The sequence below is a fragment of the Chiloscyllium plagiosum genome, unplaced genomic scaffold (assembly GCF_037043375.1).
Source record: "Chiloscyllium plagiosum isolate Xiang-an unplaced genomic scaffold, Cpla_swu_hap1 HiC_scaffold_4, whole genome shotgun sequence".
NCBI classification, from domain to species: Eukaryota; Metazoa; Chordata; class Chondrichthyes; order Orectolobiformes; family Hemiscylliidae; genus Chiloscyllium; species Chiloscyllium plagiosum.
Window position 1 is genome coordinate 58,994,620 of NW_028270142.1, and position 17,917 is coordinate 59,012,536.

General features: G+C 42.4%; 1 protein-coding gene across 7 annotated transcripts in view; it reads left to right on the top strand.

Annotated features, from left to right (window-relative positions):
• Window positions 1–17,917, top strand: part of ubr5 (ubiquitin protein ligase E3 component n-recognin 5) — a 167,208-nt gene that overhangs the window by 15,815 nt on the left and 133,476 nt on the right. For 6 of the 7 annotated variants that reach the window (XM_043688514.2, XM_043688515.2, XM_043688518.2 and 3 more), the window contains exon 3: window positions 17,369–17,450. The exons of the other annotated variant lie outside the window; for it this stretch is intronic. In XM_043688514.2, coding sequence (XP_043544449.1) covers window positions 17,369–17,450 — 82 coding nt within the window. The remainder of the gene's footprint in view (window positions 1–17,368; window positions 17,451–17,917) is intronic. 7 annotated transcript variants of the gene reach the window in all.

Below are 17,917 nucleotides of genomic sequence, written 5' to 3' on the forward strand. Positions count from 1 at the left end.
TCATGAATTCAGTAGGAGACATTGCAACTCACGTATGAAGACACTCAGATTCCTTTATCTCTCAGGTCTGCAATCTATCTTTAGATATGATGCTGCATTTTTGTATGAGTAGAAATGGACATTTTACATTTTCCCACATTTACTCAATTTGCCCACTGTATTTTTTTTTATAGCCTGTGCCCTCTTCAGAATTTCCTCCCTATATAAGTTGAACAGAGTAGATGTGGAGTGTGTATTGCTCCCTTTGTGAGAGAGCGTAGGACTAAGGGGCATAATCTCAAAGTAAGGATTGCCCACTTAAGCATGAGGAATTATTTGAGAGTACTCAGTCTGTGGAACTCTGGGTGGTTGCATACAATTCAACGCTGAGACAATTTTTTTTTAAGCATGGAAATTGTGTATTATGTGGAAAAGGCAGGATAATGAAGTTATGGATTATCAAATCTCACTGAACGGCAGAATAGGCTTAATGCCCAAGTGGCCTACCTCTGCTGTTAAGTCTTATGGTCAGTCCTCGTGCCATGCTCAATCTCTGTAACCCTACGAGTTTATTTTCTACTTGAGGACATTTTTATGCTTTTGGGAATGGGGCTCACTAATAGGTTAGTATTTCTTGCCCATCCCAAATGTGCCTCCATGAATCACTAAGATCATGTGATGAGTACACACAGTGCTGTTAAGAAGGAAGTTCCTGAATTTTGACCAGGTGATAGTGAAAAATAACACTAAAGTTACAAATCAGGGTTGTGTTTTGTTGGAGCGGACTTAAAGCTAGTGATACTTTCAAGTGTTTGCTGCCCTTAGTTTTTGAGGTGATGGACGTTGTTGGTAGGAATGGTGTTATTGAAGGCGCCTTCATGAATTGCTATAGTGTGTCTTGTAGATACCACGGTGATAGAGTTGTAATATGCTGCATGAGGTGGTAATCAAACAGGCTGATTTTGTTTCAGATGGTATGAAGGTAATCGTACAATCATAGAATCCTTTCAGTGTGGAAACAGGCCATTCAACCCATCGAGTCCACACTGACCTTCTGAAGAGCATTACACCCGCGTGTTGTGAGGCAACAGTGCTAACTACAGAGCTACCGTGTTGCCCTATGTTGTTGAAACTACAGTTAGCCAGGGAAGTGGAGAGCATTTCTTCGACTTCCTAACTTTTCTCTGTAGATAGTGGGCAGGCGTTGGACGATGACAAATATCCCTGTCCAAGAATTCCTATCCTTTGACCTGCTCTTGTAGCCATAGTGGTTATTTCAGTTTAGTTTTAGATCAATGATAGTACCAAATTATTGATGGTTACATAAACCATGAAATAGTTAGATTCCCTCTTGTTTGAGATGGTAATTGCCTGGCACTTCTGTGGCGTGAGCTTTATTTGCCATTTAACTTGAGTCTGAATTATGTTCTGATCTTGCTGCACATGAACACTAATTGCTTCAGTATCTGAAAAACTATGATTGCTGAATGTTGCACGATGATCAGTTAACATTCCCAGTCTGACCTTCGGGAGGAGGCTCATTAATGAAACAGCTAGTTATAGTTCAACTGAGGATGCAATTTGGAGGAACTGTGTAGTGTTTCCTTGGAGCTGAGGTAATTGACCTCCAACTCAGCTGGCTAGGTATGACCCACCCAGCGGAGAGCTTTCCTTCTGATTTCTGTTGACTCTAGTTGTGCTGGGCACCCTTGATGTCAGTCTTGTATTATCTCTGGAGTTGATCTGCATTCAGTGTTTAAATGAAGGCTACATGAGATAGTAGCTTATTGGCCTTAGCATAAATCAGACTGAGAGTCAGTGAGCAGGTTACTGCTATTTAAATTAGATTAGATTACTTAGTGTGGAAACAGGCCCTTCGGCCCAACAAGTCCACACCGACCCTCCGAAGAGCAACCCACCCAGACCCATTCCCCTACATTTACCCCTTTATCTAGCACTATATGGGCAATTTAGCATGGCCAATTCATCTAACCTGCACATCTTTGGATTGTGGGAGGAAACCGATGCACCCGGAGGAAACCCACACAGACACGGGGAGAACATGCAAACTCCACACAGACGATTGCCCGAGGTGGGAATTGAACCCAGGTCTCTGGCGCTGTGAGGCAGCAGTGCCGCCCACTTTATGCCATTGATGACCCCTTACATTGCTTTGAGTGTAGACGAATAAAGTGGTAATTAACCAGAATGGATTTATCCTGCTTTTGTGGACGGTCATAATTGGTCAGTTTTTCATGTTGCTGGGTAGGTGCTAGTGTTATAACTTTACTGAAACCGATTGGTTAGGGGAGTATAAAATTCTGGACCACAGAATATCCCTGTCCAAGAATTCCTATCCTTTGACCTGCTCTTGTAGCTGTAGTGGTTATTTCAGTTTCGTTTTAGATCAATGATAATACCAAATTATTTATGGTTATATAAACCATGAAATAGTTAGATTCTGTCAGTAGTACTACTACTGAACCACCTTTGATGATTGATATTGAAGTTCCCTGTCAGAGTACATTGTGCCAGGTCACCCTCTGTTGGTGTTCAACATTATGGGGTGCTAATTGATCACCTGAGGAATATGTGATAGGTGGCAATTGACTGAGGGTTGTCTTCTCCTTTTGGAGTCAATGTTGACCATTACCAAGGCAATACCCTCCGTCCTATCAGTTGAGTATCCCCAAGGGTGGTGATGGTGTTTGGGTCTCAAATATGATTAAATGAGCTATGATCCTTTGCTGTTCTGTTCTTTGGAGCAGTTCTAATTTTTGCATACGTCCCTGTTCTTGGTAAGGATAACAATGCAGGGTCATCATTGCTCTTGTTGTTTTTGGTGCCTAGGTCAGTACCAGATGTCTTCAGCAGTTTAATGCAACTAAATGGCTTCTTAGTTTATTTGAAAGAAGTTAAGATTCAAACGCACGCTGTGTGGGTCAGGAGTCATATGGACCAGACCAAGTGAGGGCAACTTATTTCCTTCTCTAAAAGACGTTAATGTACCAGGTTAAAGCTGTTAATGCATTGTCATTAGACATTTTTAAACTCTCAGCTTCTTAACCCATCTCTATATACTGCTTCAGTGTCCTCAGTCTCCACACCCACTTCAGGGTCCTGGCCTTCGCATGGGGGATTTCCCCTTTTTAACAACTGGTTGAAAGTAGGGTGATTGAGACAATCTTATGTACTATGTTCCGGGGCCTCAAATCCTGCTTTTAGACGAGTGTAACCTCTGAATTCCAGGGGGACACTAATCTCCCTGGGACGGATTCGTTGGCGTACAAGTGCATAAGTTATCTTAGAGATACCGTTACTGCAGAGTCCGAGCGATTGAGAGGTCGACTGAGTGATAGGTTAGTGAGAGAGTCATAGAGATGTACAGTATGGAAACAGACCCTTCGGTCCAACCTGTCCATGCCGACCAGATATCCCAACCCAATCTAGTCCCACCTGCCAGCACCCGGCTCATAACCCTCCAAACCCTTCCTATTCATATACCCATCCAAATGCCTCTTAAATGTTGCAATTGTACCAGCCTCCACCACATCCTCTGGCAGCTCATTCCCTCTGCGTGAAAAAGTTGCCCCTTAGGATTCTTTTATATCTTTCCCCTCTCGTCCTAAACCTATACCCCTCTAGTTCTGGACTCCCCGAACCCTGGGAAAAGACTTTGTCTATTTATCCTATCCATGCCCCTCATAATTTTGTAAACCTCTATAAGGTCACCCCTCAGCCTCCGACGCTCCAGGGAAAACAGCCCCAGCCTGTTCAGCCTCTCCCTGTAGCTCAGATCCTCCAACCCTGGCAACATCCTTGTAAATCTTTTCTGAACCTTTTCGAGTTTCACAACATCTTTCCGATAGGAAAGAGACCAGAATTACATGCAATCTTCCAACATTGGCCTAAACAATGTCCTGTACAGCCGCAACATGACCTCCCAACTCCTGTACTCAATACTCTGACCAGTAAAGGAAAGCATATCAAATGCCTTCTTCACTATCCTATCTACCTGCGACTCCACTTTCAAGGAGCTATGAACCTGCACTCCAAGGTCTTCGAGCCAGCACCACCATTCATTATGATCATGGCTGATCATCCACAATCTGTATTCATAACACTTGATTCCACTATCTTTAATGGCGCTATCTATCTCTTTAGAGTCATAGAGATATACAGCACAGAAACAGACACATTCATTCTAATTCGTCGACGCCGACCAGCTATCCCAATTTAATCTAATCCCCCCTGCCAGCATCTGGCCCATATCCCTCCAAACCCTTCCTATTCATATACCCATCCAGATGCCTCCTTAAATGTTGCAATTGTACCAGCCTCCACCACTTCCTCTGGTAGTTCATTCCATACACGTACCACCCTCTGCATGAGAAAGTTGCCCCTTAGATATCTTTTGTATCTTTCCCCAGACACCCTAAACCTATGCCTTCTAGTTCTGGACTCGTCCATCCCAGGGAAAAGACTTTGTGTATTTTTCCTATCCATGCACCTCATGATTTTATAAACCTCTATAAGGTCACCCTCAGCCTCTGACACTCCAGGGAAAACAGCCATAGCCTGTTCAACCTCTCCCGCTCGCTCAAATCCTCCAACCCTGGCAACATCCTTGTATATCTTTTCTGAACCATTTCATGTTTCACAACATATCTCTGATAGGAAGGAGACCAGAATTGCACGCAATATTCCAACAGCGGCCTAAGCAATGTCCTGTACAGCTGCAACATGACTCAACTCTGTACTCAATACTCTGACCAATAAAGGAAAGCATATCAAACGCCTTCTTCACTATCCTATCCACTTTCAAGGAGCTATGAACCTGCACTCCAAGGTCTCTTTGTTCAGCAACACTCCCTAGGATCTTAGCATTAAGTGTATAAGTCCTGCTAAGATTTGCTTTCCCAAAATGCAGCACCTCGCATTTATCTGAATTAAACTACTGAATTAAACTTCTTCTGCCACCTCTCAGCCCATCTGGTCCAGATCCTGTTGTAATCTGAGGTAACCCTCTTTGCTGTCCACTACACCTCCAATTTTGGTGTCATCTGCAAATTTGCTAACTGTACCTCTTATGCTCACATCCATATCATTTATGTAAATGACAAAACGTAGAGGGCCCAGCACCGATCCTTGTGGCACTCCACTGGTCACAGGCCTCCAGTCTGAAAAACAACCCTCCACCACCACCCTCTGTCTTCTACCTTCTAGCCAGTTCTGTATCCAAATGGCTAGTTCTCCTTGTATTCCATGAGACCTAGGAGAAAGTGAGGACTGCAGATGCTGGAGATCAGAGCTGAAAATGTGTTGCTGGAAAAGCGCAGCAGGTCAGGCAGCATCCAAGGAGCAGGAGAATCGAAGTTTCGAGCCTGAGCCCTGCTTCAAGAACCATGCGATCTAACCTTGCTAATCAGTCTCCCACGAGAACCTTGTCAAACGCCTTATTGAAGTCTATATAGATCACATCTACTTCTCTGCCCTCATCAATCTTCTTTGTTACTTCTTCAAAAAACTCAATCAAGTTTGTGAGACATGATTTCCCACGCACAAAACCGTGTTGACTATCCCGAATCAGTCCTTGCCTTTCCAAATACATGTACACCCTGTCTCTCAGGATTCCCTCCAACAACCTGCCTACCACCGAAGTCAGGCTCACTGATCTATAGTTCCCTGGCTTGTCTTTACTGCCCTTCTTAAACAGTGGCACCACGTTTGCCAATCTCCAGTCTTCCGGCACCTCACCTGTGACAAGAGGCCCAGCAATCACTTCTCTAGCTTCCCACAGAGTTCTCTGGTACACCTGATTGGGTTGTGGGGATTTATCCACTTTTAACCGTTTCAGGACATCCAGCACTTCCTCCTCTGTAATCTGGACATTTTGCAAGATGTCACCATCTATTTCCGTACAGTCTATATCTTCCATGTCCTTTTCCACAGTAAATACTGATGCAAAATATTCATTTAGTATCTCCCCCATTTTCTGAGGCTCCACCCAAAGGCCGCCTTGCTGATCTTTGAGGGGCCCTATTCTCTCCCTAGTTACCCTTTTGTCCTTAATATATTTGTAAAAACCCTTTGGATTCTCCTTAATTCTATTTGCCAAAGCTATCTCATGTCCCCGTTTTGCCCTCCTGATTTTCCTCTTAAGTATACTCCTTTTTTTACACTCGATTCACTCGATCTGTCCTGTCTATACCCGACATATGCATATGACATATGCTTGGAGAGATCCAAGGTAAATCTTATCTCGTGGGCCCATCCATCTCATGTTACTGTCACACAGGCAATCGCTTACTCAGTCCGTCTAGAAGCTCCATATGTTGGAATCCCACGCTCGTTGCCAAATGTTAGGTTCCCTTTTTGACATTCTTGCATGCTTGATGCAACTGCAAGATGCCAACTTCTGTGAACAGCCATGATTTATTTCAGCAAATCAGTGGCTGGAGGAGTATGCATACAGAGCCTGTCAAGCGAGGTTTCCTGAACAAGGGATCCATTCTCCCATTATACAGGTTTACATCAGTCAGTCGTGCACACAACACAAACCCCTGCTACTCCCCTCTTGTTACATGCCACCAAAAACAATGTTTCTGGAACTATTCTAATCCCTCAAAACAGTGCGTGATCGGGCCCATCCAATCAAACTGCAGCATTTACAGCATATGGTTAGATTGTCACATCCTACTTGCAAAACAGAGAAACCCACACACCCGGGGCATCCAATTTCTTACATGTCAGCAGAACAAATTAGCCCTTTAACATTTCAACCAAATGCTGTGTTGTGACTCTTTCCCCTCTACACGTGCATGCATGCACCTTGTGCCATTGGATTACTATTTCAGTGACACTACTGCAGCACTTAGATCACATGGAATCCAGAGAGCTAGCCAATTGGATACAAATTTGTCTTGACATTGGATGACAGTGTGGTAGAGGGTTGTTATATAAACTGGAGGTCTGAGCAGTGATGTGCCGTAAGGATCGGTGCTGGGTTCACTATTCATCATTTATATAAATGGTTTGGATGAGAACATGGCAGGCATGGTTAGTTTGTGGTAAGAGAAATCAAGGCAGGACTTGCACAGTTAATGGTGGGTCCCTGGTGAGTATTGAACAGAGAGAGTGGTACAGGTGGCATCACAAGTAGACAGGGTAGTAAAAAAGGTATTTGGCTGTCTTCATCTGTCAAACCATTGACCACAGGAGTTGGGAAATCATATTGCAGCTGCACAAGATATTGGTAACTCCATGTTTAGATTACTGTGTACAGTTCTGGTTACCATGTTATTGGAAGGATGTTACTAAGCTGGAAAGGATGAAAAACATTTGCAAAGAAGTTTGAGACTGGAAGGTTTGAGTTCTTAAGGAGAGGCTAGATAGGCTGGGACTTTTTCCCTTGGAGCGTAAAGAGGCTGAGGCATGATCTTAGAGATTTATAAAATTGAGGGGCTTAGATAAGGTGAATAGCTGAGGTTGTTTTTTTTTCTCCCCAGCTGAGGGGACTCTTCAACTAGAGAGCATAGTTTTAAGGTGAGACAAGAAAGATTTAAGAGGGATCTGTGGGGCAACTTTTTCCATACAAGATGGTGCATTTATGGATGTGATGTGATGGCACTGAAGAGATTCCCCAGGATGCAGCCTTTGTTTGAAAGTTTGAGCTGTGAGGAAAGATTGGATATGCTGTGATGGTTTTCACTTAGATTTCACTTGTTGTATCTTGCGAAACTGAAAAAGGCCCATTTATGCCTACTATCTGCTTCCTGGTGCTGAACCAGTGTTATTTCTTTATTTAACCTATTTTTCTAATCAACCTGTTCAGAGATATTTTTACGTATCTCTGGAGCAGCTGTGACTTGAACCCAGGCCTCTTGGAACAGGAATTGGGACATTGCTACTGATCTACCAGTCGTCTTTCCATGTTAATGTGCTACTCACCACATTTTGAGCTTTTATTTCTACAATTAGTTTTGATGTGGCACCTTAATAAATACTTCCTGAAAATCTAAGTACGGTCTATCCACTGGTTTCTCTTATCTGCAGCACAGTTGCCTCACAACACGAGACCCAGGTTCGATTCCCACCTTAGGTGACTGTCTGTATCGAGTTTCCACATTTTCCCCCCCATGTCTGCATGGGCTTCCTCTGGGTGCTCTGGTTTCCTCCCCACAATCCATAGATTGTGCAAATCAGGTGAATTGGCCGTGCTAAATTGCCCATAGTGTAAGGTGCATTCGTCAGGGGTAAATTTTGGCGGAATGGGTCTGCGTGGGTTACTCTTCGGAGGGTCAGTGTGGACTTGTTGGATCGAAGGGCCTGTTTCCATACCGGAGGGAATCTCATCTCATCTTACCATCTCAGAACTCCCATAGATTGGTCAAGCATGATTTCCCCATTCAGACAGCAAGATTGTCTTTTCCTGTTTACTTTGAACTTATCCAACTTCCCTGTATAACTTCATTAATAGCTCTAATGTTGTGAAAGATGTTATGCTAACTGGCCTGTAGTTTTGTGCCTTATCTCCGTCCACTGTTGAGTAAAGGAGTTATGTAAGCCATCATCCATTTTAAAGGGAGCATCCTCTATGGGACTTCTGGAAAATTAAAATTAATACATCAAATTTCTCATTAGTCACTCTCAAGAATCTCTAGGATGAAGTCCATCAGGATCCAGATACACGCCAATCCACAGCTTCGACAATTTCTTTGATATCACTATTATGTGATTTTGCTTGAGTCGTCCCTTTGCCTCTTTCCCCATCTCTTCCTCCCCCCTCCCCCCATCCTCCCATTTCATGATCTATCACTGTTACTTCTATCCATTGTAGTGGAAAATGTTCAATTCACCTGCTATTTCCTTATTTACAAAGTCAGGCTGGAGAACTAATAATGTTAAAGAACCAGTATTTACTTTGTAAACATAAGAGCTAGGAGCAGAAGTATAAAATTCAGCCTTTTAAACCTGCTCTGCCCTTTGATTCTTTGGCTCATGGGACATTGGCATTGCTGGGCAGGCCAACATTTATCGCCCGTCCCTACTTGGCCTTGAAGATGATGTGTTTACACCTTGAACTGCTGCCATCTGGGTGTAGGTAGACTCACTGTGCCATGAGGAAGGGAATTCCAGACTTTTGAACAAGCACATTGAAAGAATGACGATAGACTTTCGAGTCAGGATGGTGAATGGAGGGGAGCTTGGAAGATGCTGTCTAAGGATCTTTAAATTTCTGCAGTACTTTGTATTTAAATGCTGCTACTGAGCGTTGGTGGTGTGGGCATGATGACAGTAAAGTGGACTGCTTTGTCAAGCTTTGAGTATTTTTGGAGCTGCACTCATTTGGGCAAGTGGGGAGTACAAAATTAAGCTGGTCTGGCAGTAGCTGCGGAGAGAAAAGAGTTAACATTCAAGTCCAGTGATCCATGCTGTAATACCTTAATTTTTCTAGCAATTTATTTTTATTCAAGATTTCCAGCAATTGCAGTAATTTTAGTTTCGTGTTCTATCATACGCCTTGTGTCTTGTTAGTGATAAACTGCTCTTGAGTAGTCAGGGGATGAATTACTTGCTCCTGTAGCCACCGTATTTATATGACCAGTCTAGTTCAGTTTCTGGTCAATGGTAAACCCCAGATGCTGAAAGTCGGGTATTTGGTAATGGCAATACCATTGAATGTCAAGAGACAGTGGCTGGATTCTCTTATTAGAAATGGTCATTGCCTTGCATTTGTGCGGCATAAATGTTACTTACCACTTTTCAGTCCACTATTTCCAGCTAGCCTTTTCTTAACTCTGATCATGTTTTGGGTCATTCTTTATTTTTTACATTATCTCCAGTCTTCTGATCTCTGCACATGATATCCTTTTCTTTAAGTTTGATGTTATGTTTAATATATCTAGTTAGCCATAGATGGTTAGTCTATCATTTGAAATTTTTCTTTTTTTGGAGTGAATTTTTCTGTATATTCTCAATTATTATCGTCAATATCTGCATCTTTGTTGACCTAGTCTTTAATTTGCCAATTCACTTTAGCCACTCCCTGTGTTCTTGTCCTTTTTCTAAACTTACCAGAGGTCTCAGACCCACACGTCTTTCCCTCAAACAGAATATAGAATGTAATCACTATGTCACTGCTGCCTCGGAGTGTCTTCACTGAGATAATTGACTCGCTCTTTCTCATTGCACAATGTAAGATCTAATATAGCCTGTTTTGAGGTTGTTTCCACAACATGCTGTTCTGAGAAACTATCCTAAAAAAATTCCACATTAGGCTAGGTTTACCCATCTGATGATTCCAATTGATATGTAGATTAAAATCTCATGCCTTTCTGTCAAAGTCTCTTACTTCTGACTTAAACTACATAAAGTAGTATGGAATTATGTAAGGGTATCTGTGTATCATTCTGACAAGTGACTTCTTGCATTTATCATTCCTCATTCTTTCACATCTTGGTTTCCTTTACTGGGGCTATTCCTCTCTCTATATACCATCGTTAACTAATGAAGCTACCCCTCCAATCTTTTCTTATGTTCCTGTGGCTATCAAGGTTCGGATTCCAATCCATGACATCTTGCAGCCATGTCTCTGTAATGGCTACCAGATCATAAGCCACTCCACTAGCACACTCAGTTCATCCATTTTGTTTTGACTGCTGAGTGCATGCCGATACAGCGTCTCTCTTTGATCCATTTTGCTCTCTGTAATACCTCTGTAATATCTAGTCTTTTCTGTTGGTTGACTATTGGATTCATTCTGTCAATCTGTTCCATCCAGATTATTTATCATTTCTTTGTATTAGTTTCTCTCTTTGACTTCTGCTTTGCTTTTTGGTTTATCATGCTTTGGCAAATTTGATCCCTTGCCCCCAGTATTCATTTAGAAATCCTGTCTGATTCCATAATAGGAAATTGATAAGAATAACAGCCACTCCATGGTTTGTGTGGAAGAAGTCCTCATGATAGAAATCCCACTATCATTAGTATCCTTACAAACAGGCAAAGAAGGACACCACTTTGACTGGGACAACACATCCATCCAAGGACAGGCAAACAGCCATGCACGGGAATTCCTGGAGGCCTGGCGTTCTAACCAGAACTCCATCAATAAACCCGTTGATTTAGACCCCATCTACCATACTTTTGAGAAAAAGAACCGGAACGATATCACCCACCTTAAGAGACCAAGACACAAACAGAAAGGGGACATAACGTCAGGGCTTCATCAGAGGCTCATATTTACCTGCCTAATCTGATTTGTCCCATGCCACATTGCACGGGGATCAGGTGCTTCGGCAGAGTTTATGACCTTTCAGGTTGTTTTCTTTCATTCACGGCACATGGATGTTGTTGGCTCCATTTCAAATTACCTAGAGGGCGGTGAAGAGTTAATCACGTTGCTATGGGTCTGGAGTCACATGTAGGTCAGATATGGTAATGATGGCAGTTTCCTTCCCTAAAGGAAATGATTGAACCAGATGGGTTTTTGTTATAATTGACAATGGTTTATAATACTTGCCGACACATTCGACTTTGGTGCCTAGCTCCTCATACTGACTGTGTGTAGAATCTTTTTATTTGTTCTGCTTATGATTGTTCTGCTTATCAACATGGACCATGATGACTAGATCCTCCCTGTCCCAGAGTTCCTCTCCAACCCTGTGCAGGTGTTTCTAATCCTGGCAAGTGGCAAGCAGTGCAGTCGTCAGGTTAATGTTTTTTTTTTAGAGAACAGTGACAACCACCTTTTATTGTACTTGCGCGACATTCTTCCTTGCAGGAACCTGCTCAAGGTGGGGTAGTAATATGGTGCCATGGTCAGTTTACTTATCTCCCCCAATCTCTGTATGCAGGTTAATTTGCATTTTTGCGTAAATAATCCAGGTAACTTTAGCCATTTGTGATTTTTGAGAAGATTTGGAGCTGAGGTTGATGTTCAGGTTGTAAGTTTACTCACTGAGCTATAAGGTTTTCAGATGTTTCGTCACCATACTAGGTGACATCCTTAGTAAGCCTCTGGTGAAGCCCTAATGTTATGTCCCGCTTTCTGTTTGTGTCTTGGTTTCTTAAGGTGGGTGATATCATTTCCAGTTCTTTTCTCTCAGGATGGTAGATGGGGTCTAAATCCTTGGGTTTATTGATGGAGTTCTGGTTAGAATGCCGGGCCTCTAGGAATTCCCGTGCGTGTCTGTTTGCCTGTCCTTCGATGATTGTGTTGTCCCAGTCAAAGTGGTGTCCTCCTTTGCCTGTTTGTAAGGATACTAGTGATAGTGGGTCATGTCTTTTGATGGCTACAGAGGCGATCATCACAACACCCACAGAGCTGCATCAGGACCACAACTGGGGGAGATATTTCAATAGGCCACAACACACTGCAGCACCCAGGAACCACGAATAGCATTAGAAAAATACAGCGTATTCAAGAAGAGCGGGTACCCAATAAATATCATCAGCTGATTTCTCAGCAACAAACCCAAACAAGCAGACGCAATGTGCCCAGAAACTCTAACCACATTATCATACATCAAAGACATCTCTGAAATGACTACCAGACTACTTGGACGCCTTGGTATCATGATAACCCAACACCTACCAAGACACTTAAACAGCGGCTGATCAACCTTAAGGACCTACACAAACAACCAACAAAACTAATGTCATTTACAAAATACCACGCAAGGACCATAACAAACACTACATTTGACAAACAGGTAGCAAACTAGTCACCAGGCTACATGAACACCACCTAGCCATCAAAAGACATGACTCACTGTCACTAGTATCCTTACAAGCAGACAAAAAAGGACACCACTTTGACTGGGACAACACATCCATCCTAGGACAGACCAAACAGAGACACGCATGGGAATTCCTAGAGGCCTGGCATTCTAACAGGAACTCCATTAATAAATCCATTGATTTAGACCCCATCTACCATCCTCTGAGAAAAAGAACCGGAAATGATATCACCTACCTTAAGAGACCAAGACACAAATAGGGGGACATAACACCAGTGGTTCACTGGAGTCTCACTGATGATGTTATCTACTATGGTGATGAAACGTCTGAAAACGAACCTTCCAGCTCTGAGCAAACTTACAATAGGTGCAGGAGTAGGTCATTTGGACCTTTGAGCCAGCAGCACCATTCATTATGATCATGGCTGATCATCCACAATCTGTATCCATAACACTTGATTCCACTATCTTTAATGGCTCTATCTATCTCTTTAGAGTCATAGAGATGTACAGCACAGAAACAGACACATTCATTCCAGATATCCCAATCTAATCTAATCCCACCTGCCAGCATCTGGCCCATATCCCTCCAAACCCTTCCTATTCATATACCCATCCAAATGCCTCTTAAATGTTGCAATTGTACCAGCCTCCACCACTTCCTCTGGTAGTTCATTCCATACACGTACCACCCTCTGAATGAAAATGTTGTCCCTTAGGTATCTTTTGTATCTTTCCCCAGATACCCTAAACCTATGCCTTCTAGTTCTGGACTCGTCCATCCCAGGGAAAAGACTTTGTGTATTTTTCCTATCCATGCACCTCATGATTTTATAAACCTCTATAAGGTCACCCTCAGCCTCTGACACTCCAGGGAAAACAGCCATAGCCTGTTCAATCTCCCGCTCGCTCAAATCCTCCAACCCTGGCAACATCCTTGTATATCTTTTCTGAACCATTTACAACATATCTCTGATAGGAAGGAGACCAGAATTGCACGCAATATTCCTACAATGGTCTAACCAATGTCCTGTACAGCTGCAACATGACATCCCAACTCCTGTACTCCATACTCTCACCAATAAAGGAAAGCATACAAACACCTTCTTCACTATCCTATCTACCTGCGACTCCCCTTTCAAGGAGCTATGAACCTGCACTCCAAGGTCTTTGTTCAGCAACACTCCCTAGGCCCTTACCCCTAGGTGTATAAGTCCTGCTAAGATTTGCCCTCCCAAAATGCAGCACCTCGCATTTATCTGAATTAAACTCCATCTGCCACTTCTCAGCACATTGGCCCATCTGGTCAAGATCCTGTTGTAATCTGTGGTAACTTCCTTCGCTGTCTACTGCACCACCAATTTTGGTGTCACCTGCAAACTTACTAACTATACCTCTTATGCTCACATCCAGATCATGTATATAAATGATGAAAAGTAGTGGACCCAGCACCTATCCATGCGGCACTCCACTGGTCACAGGCCTCTAGTCTGCAAAACAACCCTCTGCCTTCTATCTTTTTTGAGCCAGTTCTGTATCTAAATGTCGAGTTCTCCCTTATTTCATGAGATCTAACCCTGCTCACCAGTCTCCCATAGGGAACCTCGTCGATTGCTTTACTGAAGTCCATATAGATTACATCTGCCCTCATCAATCCTCTTTGTTACTACTTCAAAAAACTCAATCAAATTTGTGAGACAGGATTTCCCACACAGTTTGCCTGTAATTTATCCATCCCTAATGCCTCACATCTTTTGGTCAACAGCCAGCTCATAAAGTTTGAACTGGAGCAACTCTTCAAATATTTGCTGCAAGCTCTTTTGCTCTGGACCAAACTGGTAACCAGAAGCTCCCGAATCCTGCAACTGATAAATAACCTGGCCTGATACACTTACAGAGGAACCTTGATTCTCTGGCATTCGATTTGTCCACATATCTGATTTTCTGGCAAGATTGCAAGGTCCTGTTGCTTGGCTAAACTTTGTTATCTGGAATACAATTAACCGAACACAATACTGCTCACCCATGTCCTTTGGATAACCGAGGTTCCTCTTTAATGGGTTTTTAGGAATGAACTAATTACTTTATTGAACTTTTTATATATATTGTATTGACCTTATCATCAGCCACAATTCTATGAGGAACCTTAGAAATAAACTTCTGTACTCGCCAATTAACCAGTTGCTTCTCCTTTAGTTGAGTAAAAATTGATGGCTTCGTGTTACCAATACTCAGACTTGGCAGTATATTGTAGATTTATTGATTGAATTCAAATTCCTCTTGCTGCCATGGTGAGGTTTGAGCATTAGGCTGGGTCACTAAATTATTAGACCAGTGACATTACCACTACACCAGCATCTTCCCTATTCATAATGATTTATTTGTATAGACTTCTCTCATTTGTGCCAAAATTTGTTATAGTGTATTGCATTAAAGCTAAACTGATTTGCTTCCATGCACTAATGTCCTGTGACAGTGGATTGCTTTTGAAGTAAAGCATAATTGTTCGTTTAATAAAACAAAAACCTGGAGAGAGTCTAAGTCTGAAACAAAAACAAATTCTGGAGAAACTCGGCAGGGCTAGCAGCACCTGTGGAAAGAAAGCAGAGTTAGAATGTTTCAAGTCCAGTGACCCTCCTTTGGAGCTGATAGCTCAGAAAAGATGGTATGTATGTTGAAGACAGTGGGCATATGTGGCAGAGATGGAACCAGAGACACAGAATGAACAACAGTTGGGGAGACAACTGGATGATAGCATGTCAGGGAGAAAGAAAAGCTGATGATGAGAACCATAACTAGATGAAAATAGGTTGGCTGTACTGAAAGCAGCCCATGTCATTGATGGCCTGGTGTGGCAAGTGGGTAAAGCTTGGGGAAGGTGGTGTTCAGGTTCTAAAATTAGTGAACTTAATCTTGTGTCCTGAAGGCTGCAGGGTCCCTAAATGGAAAGTGAGATGCTGTTCTTTCAACTTGCACTGAGTTTCACTGGAACACTACAGGTCTGAGATGGAAATGTTGGACCAGGACTAGGGTGGTGGTGAGTTGGCAGGCAACTAGAACTCAGTCACTTTTTGCAAATAGAATGTAGCTGTTCCACAAAGTGGTCGCCCAGTCTCTGTTTCAACTCCCCAATTAAGGGGAGACCAGTGTGAACAGTGAAGAAGTGGACTAGATTGAGTGAAGTGCAGGTAAATTGCTGCTTCACCTGGAAACATCCAGAGGATTATAAGCCATTATTTCTACCAGCTCCAGTGGTATGCCCTCACCAGACAGATTCCATTGCCCTCCCTTGTCAGCAGGGTTATTTCCTCCAGGAGCCACTGGTCCACTTGTCCTGTACTCCCAACACATCCCCATGTGGCCATGGCATCTTCCTGCACAATTGCTGAAGGTTAGACCTGTTTGTTTATGTCCTCCCTCTTCACTATCTAAGGCTGCAGTCACAACTTCCTTTTGAAGCAATGATTTACCCGCACTTCACTCAATCTTGTTTACGGTTATTGCTGCTTATGATGTGGTTTCCTTTACATTGGAGAGATGAAACGCAGACTGGACTTCCATCTACAAAAATGATCCCAGACCTCCAGTTGCCTCCCACTTTAACACAATTCTCTGGCCAACATTTCTGTCTTGGACCTACTGCAGTGCTTTCGTGAGCTCGGTGCAAATTGGAAGTATAATATCTCAAGGCCACTGAACATGAAACGTTAATTCTGTTTATCTTCACAGATAATTGGTAATTTACTAAAATTTCACAATATAGGGATAATATCCAGGATAATATTCTGGAAACATGAATTCAAATTCCATCATAGCAGCTGGTAGAATTTAAATTCAACAAATCAATCTGGAATTGAAAGCTTGTCTCACAGATAGTGGCTGTGAAATTGTCATTGCTGCTGTCTACTGTCAGGAAATCTACTGTCTTTACCTGGTCTGGCCTAAATGTTATCCATTGCCACAGCAATGTATTTGACTTAACTTTCCTCTGAAATGACATGGAGGCAGTGACCTGCTGTGCTTTTCCAGCAGCACAATCTCAACTCTGACCTCCAGCATTCCTGATGAAGGGCTCCAGCCCAAAACGTTTACTTTCCTGCTTTTTGGATGCTGCCTGACCTGCTCTGCTTTTCCAGCAACACACACTCTCAACTCTGAAATTACATGCCAAGCAATTGAGGATGGACAACAAATGCTGGCCTTGCCATATCATTATGCAAGACTAAAAAGGGAGCTGCTGCTTTAATATGGATGTTTGTTATCTTGCATGTTAAATCTGGATAAATGAGTTTTGGTCACAGCAGTTGACAGTTTAAATTACACATTTAGGAATAATGCAGTGTGTTTGAAATCCAACATAGAATTATAAAAATAAATCTTTAGATCTGCATTTAGGATTTTTCAGTCTTGATGAGTGCAAGTTTGCAGGCTGCCTTATGAAGCCAGATATTTCTCTTGAGGACAGGAGATTTGCTTTTGGGTAGGTACTAAGCTATTAAGCAAAATTGAAAGTTTGGGGCTAGGTCTCCAGTTTGTTGACTAAAAACATTGTCCAAATAGGTTTCAGAAATGGAAATTAGAACAACAAATTTTAAACATTTTGTACAGCATTTTACATCTTGAGTGACTTTGTAATTTCTTTCCAGTCACCCGCCTCTGAATGTTTTGGAACAGGCCACAATTAAGCAGTGTGTGGTGGGACCAAACCATGCAGCATTTCTTCTAGAGGTAGTGTATGTTTATTAAAATTGTTTATTAAATGATTAAATCAAGAATGGTTATCTAAAGTGATATCATGTACTTGAATTTTCATGTTTAAATATTATGGTGTATTGTTTTTGAGGGGATAGCGAATCAAGGACAAAATCAATATAACTATTGTCAAATGTCACTAAAATGAAATTTGTTTGCAATAACTGGGAAAATTGAATAAGATCCATCTTCAGTTATAAATTGATTTAAAGGGAAATATTTTGAGCAGCTTGTGTGCAGTGTTATAAATTCTTTCATGAGTTAAGTTGAGCTGTGGTTGACTTTTTTTTTTTGGGAACCTTTTAGGAGGCACAGTGCCTCACAGTGCAAGGGATCCGGGTTTGATTCCAGCCTCAGGCGACTGTGTGTGGAGTTTGCACATCTCCGGGTGCTCCGGTTTCCTCCCACAATCCAAAGAATGTGCGCGTTAGGTGAATTGGCCA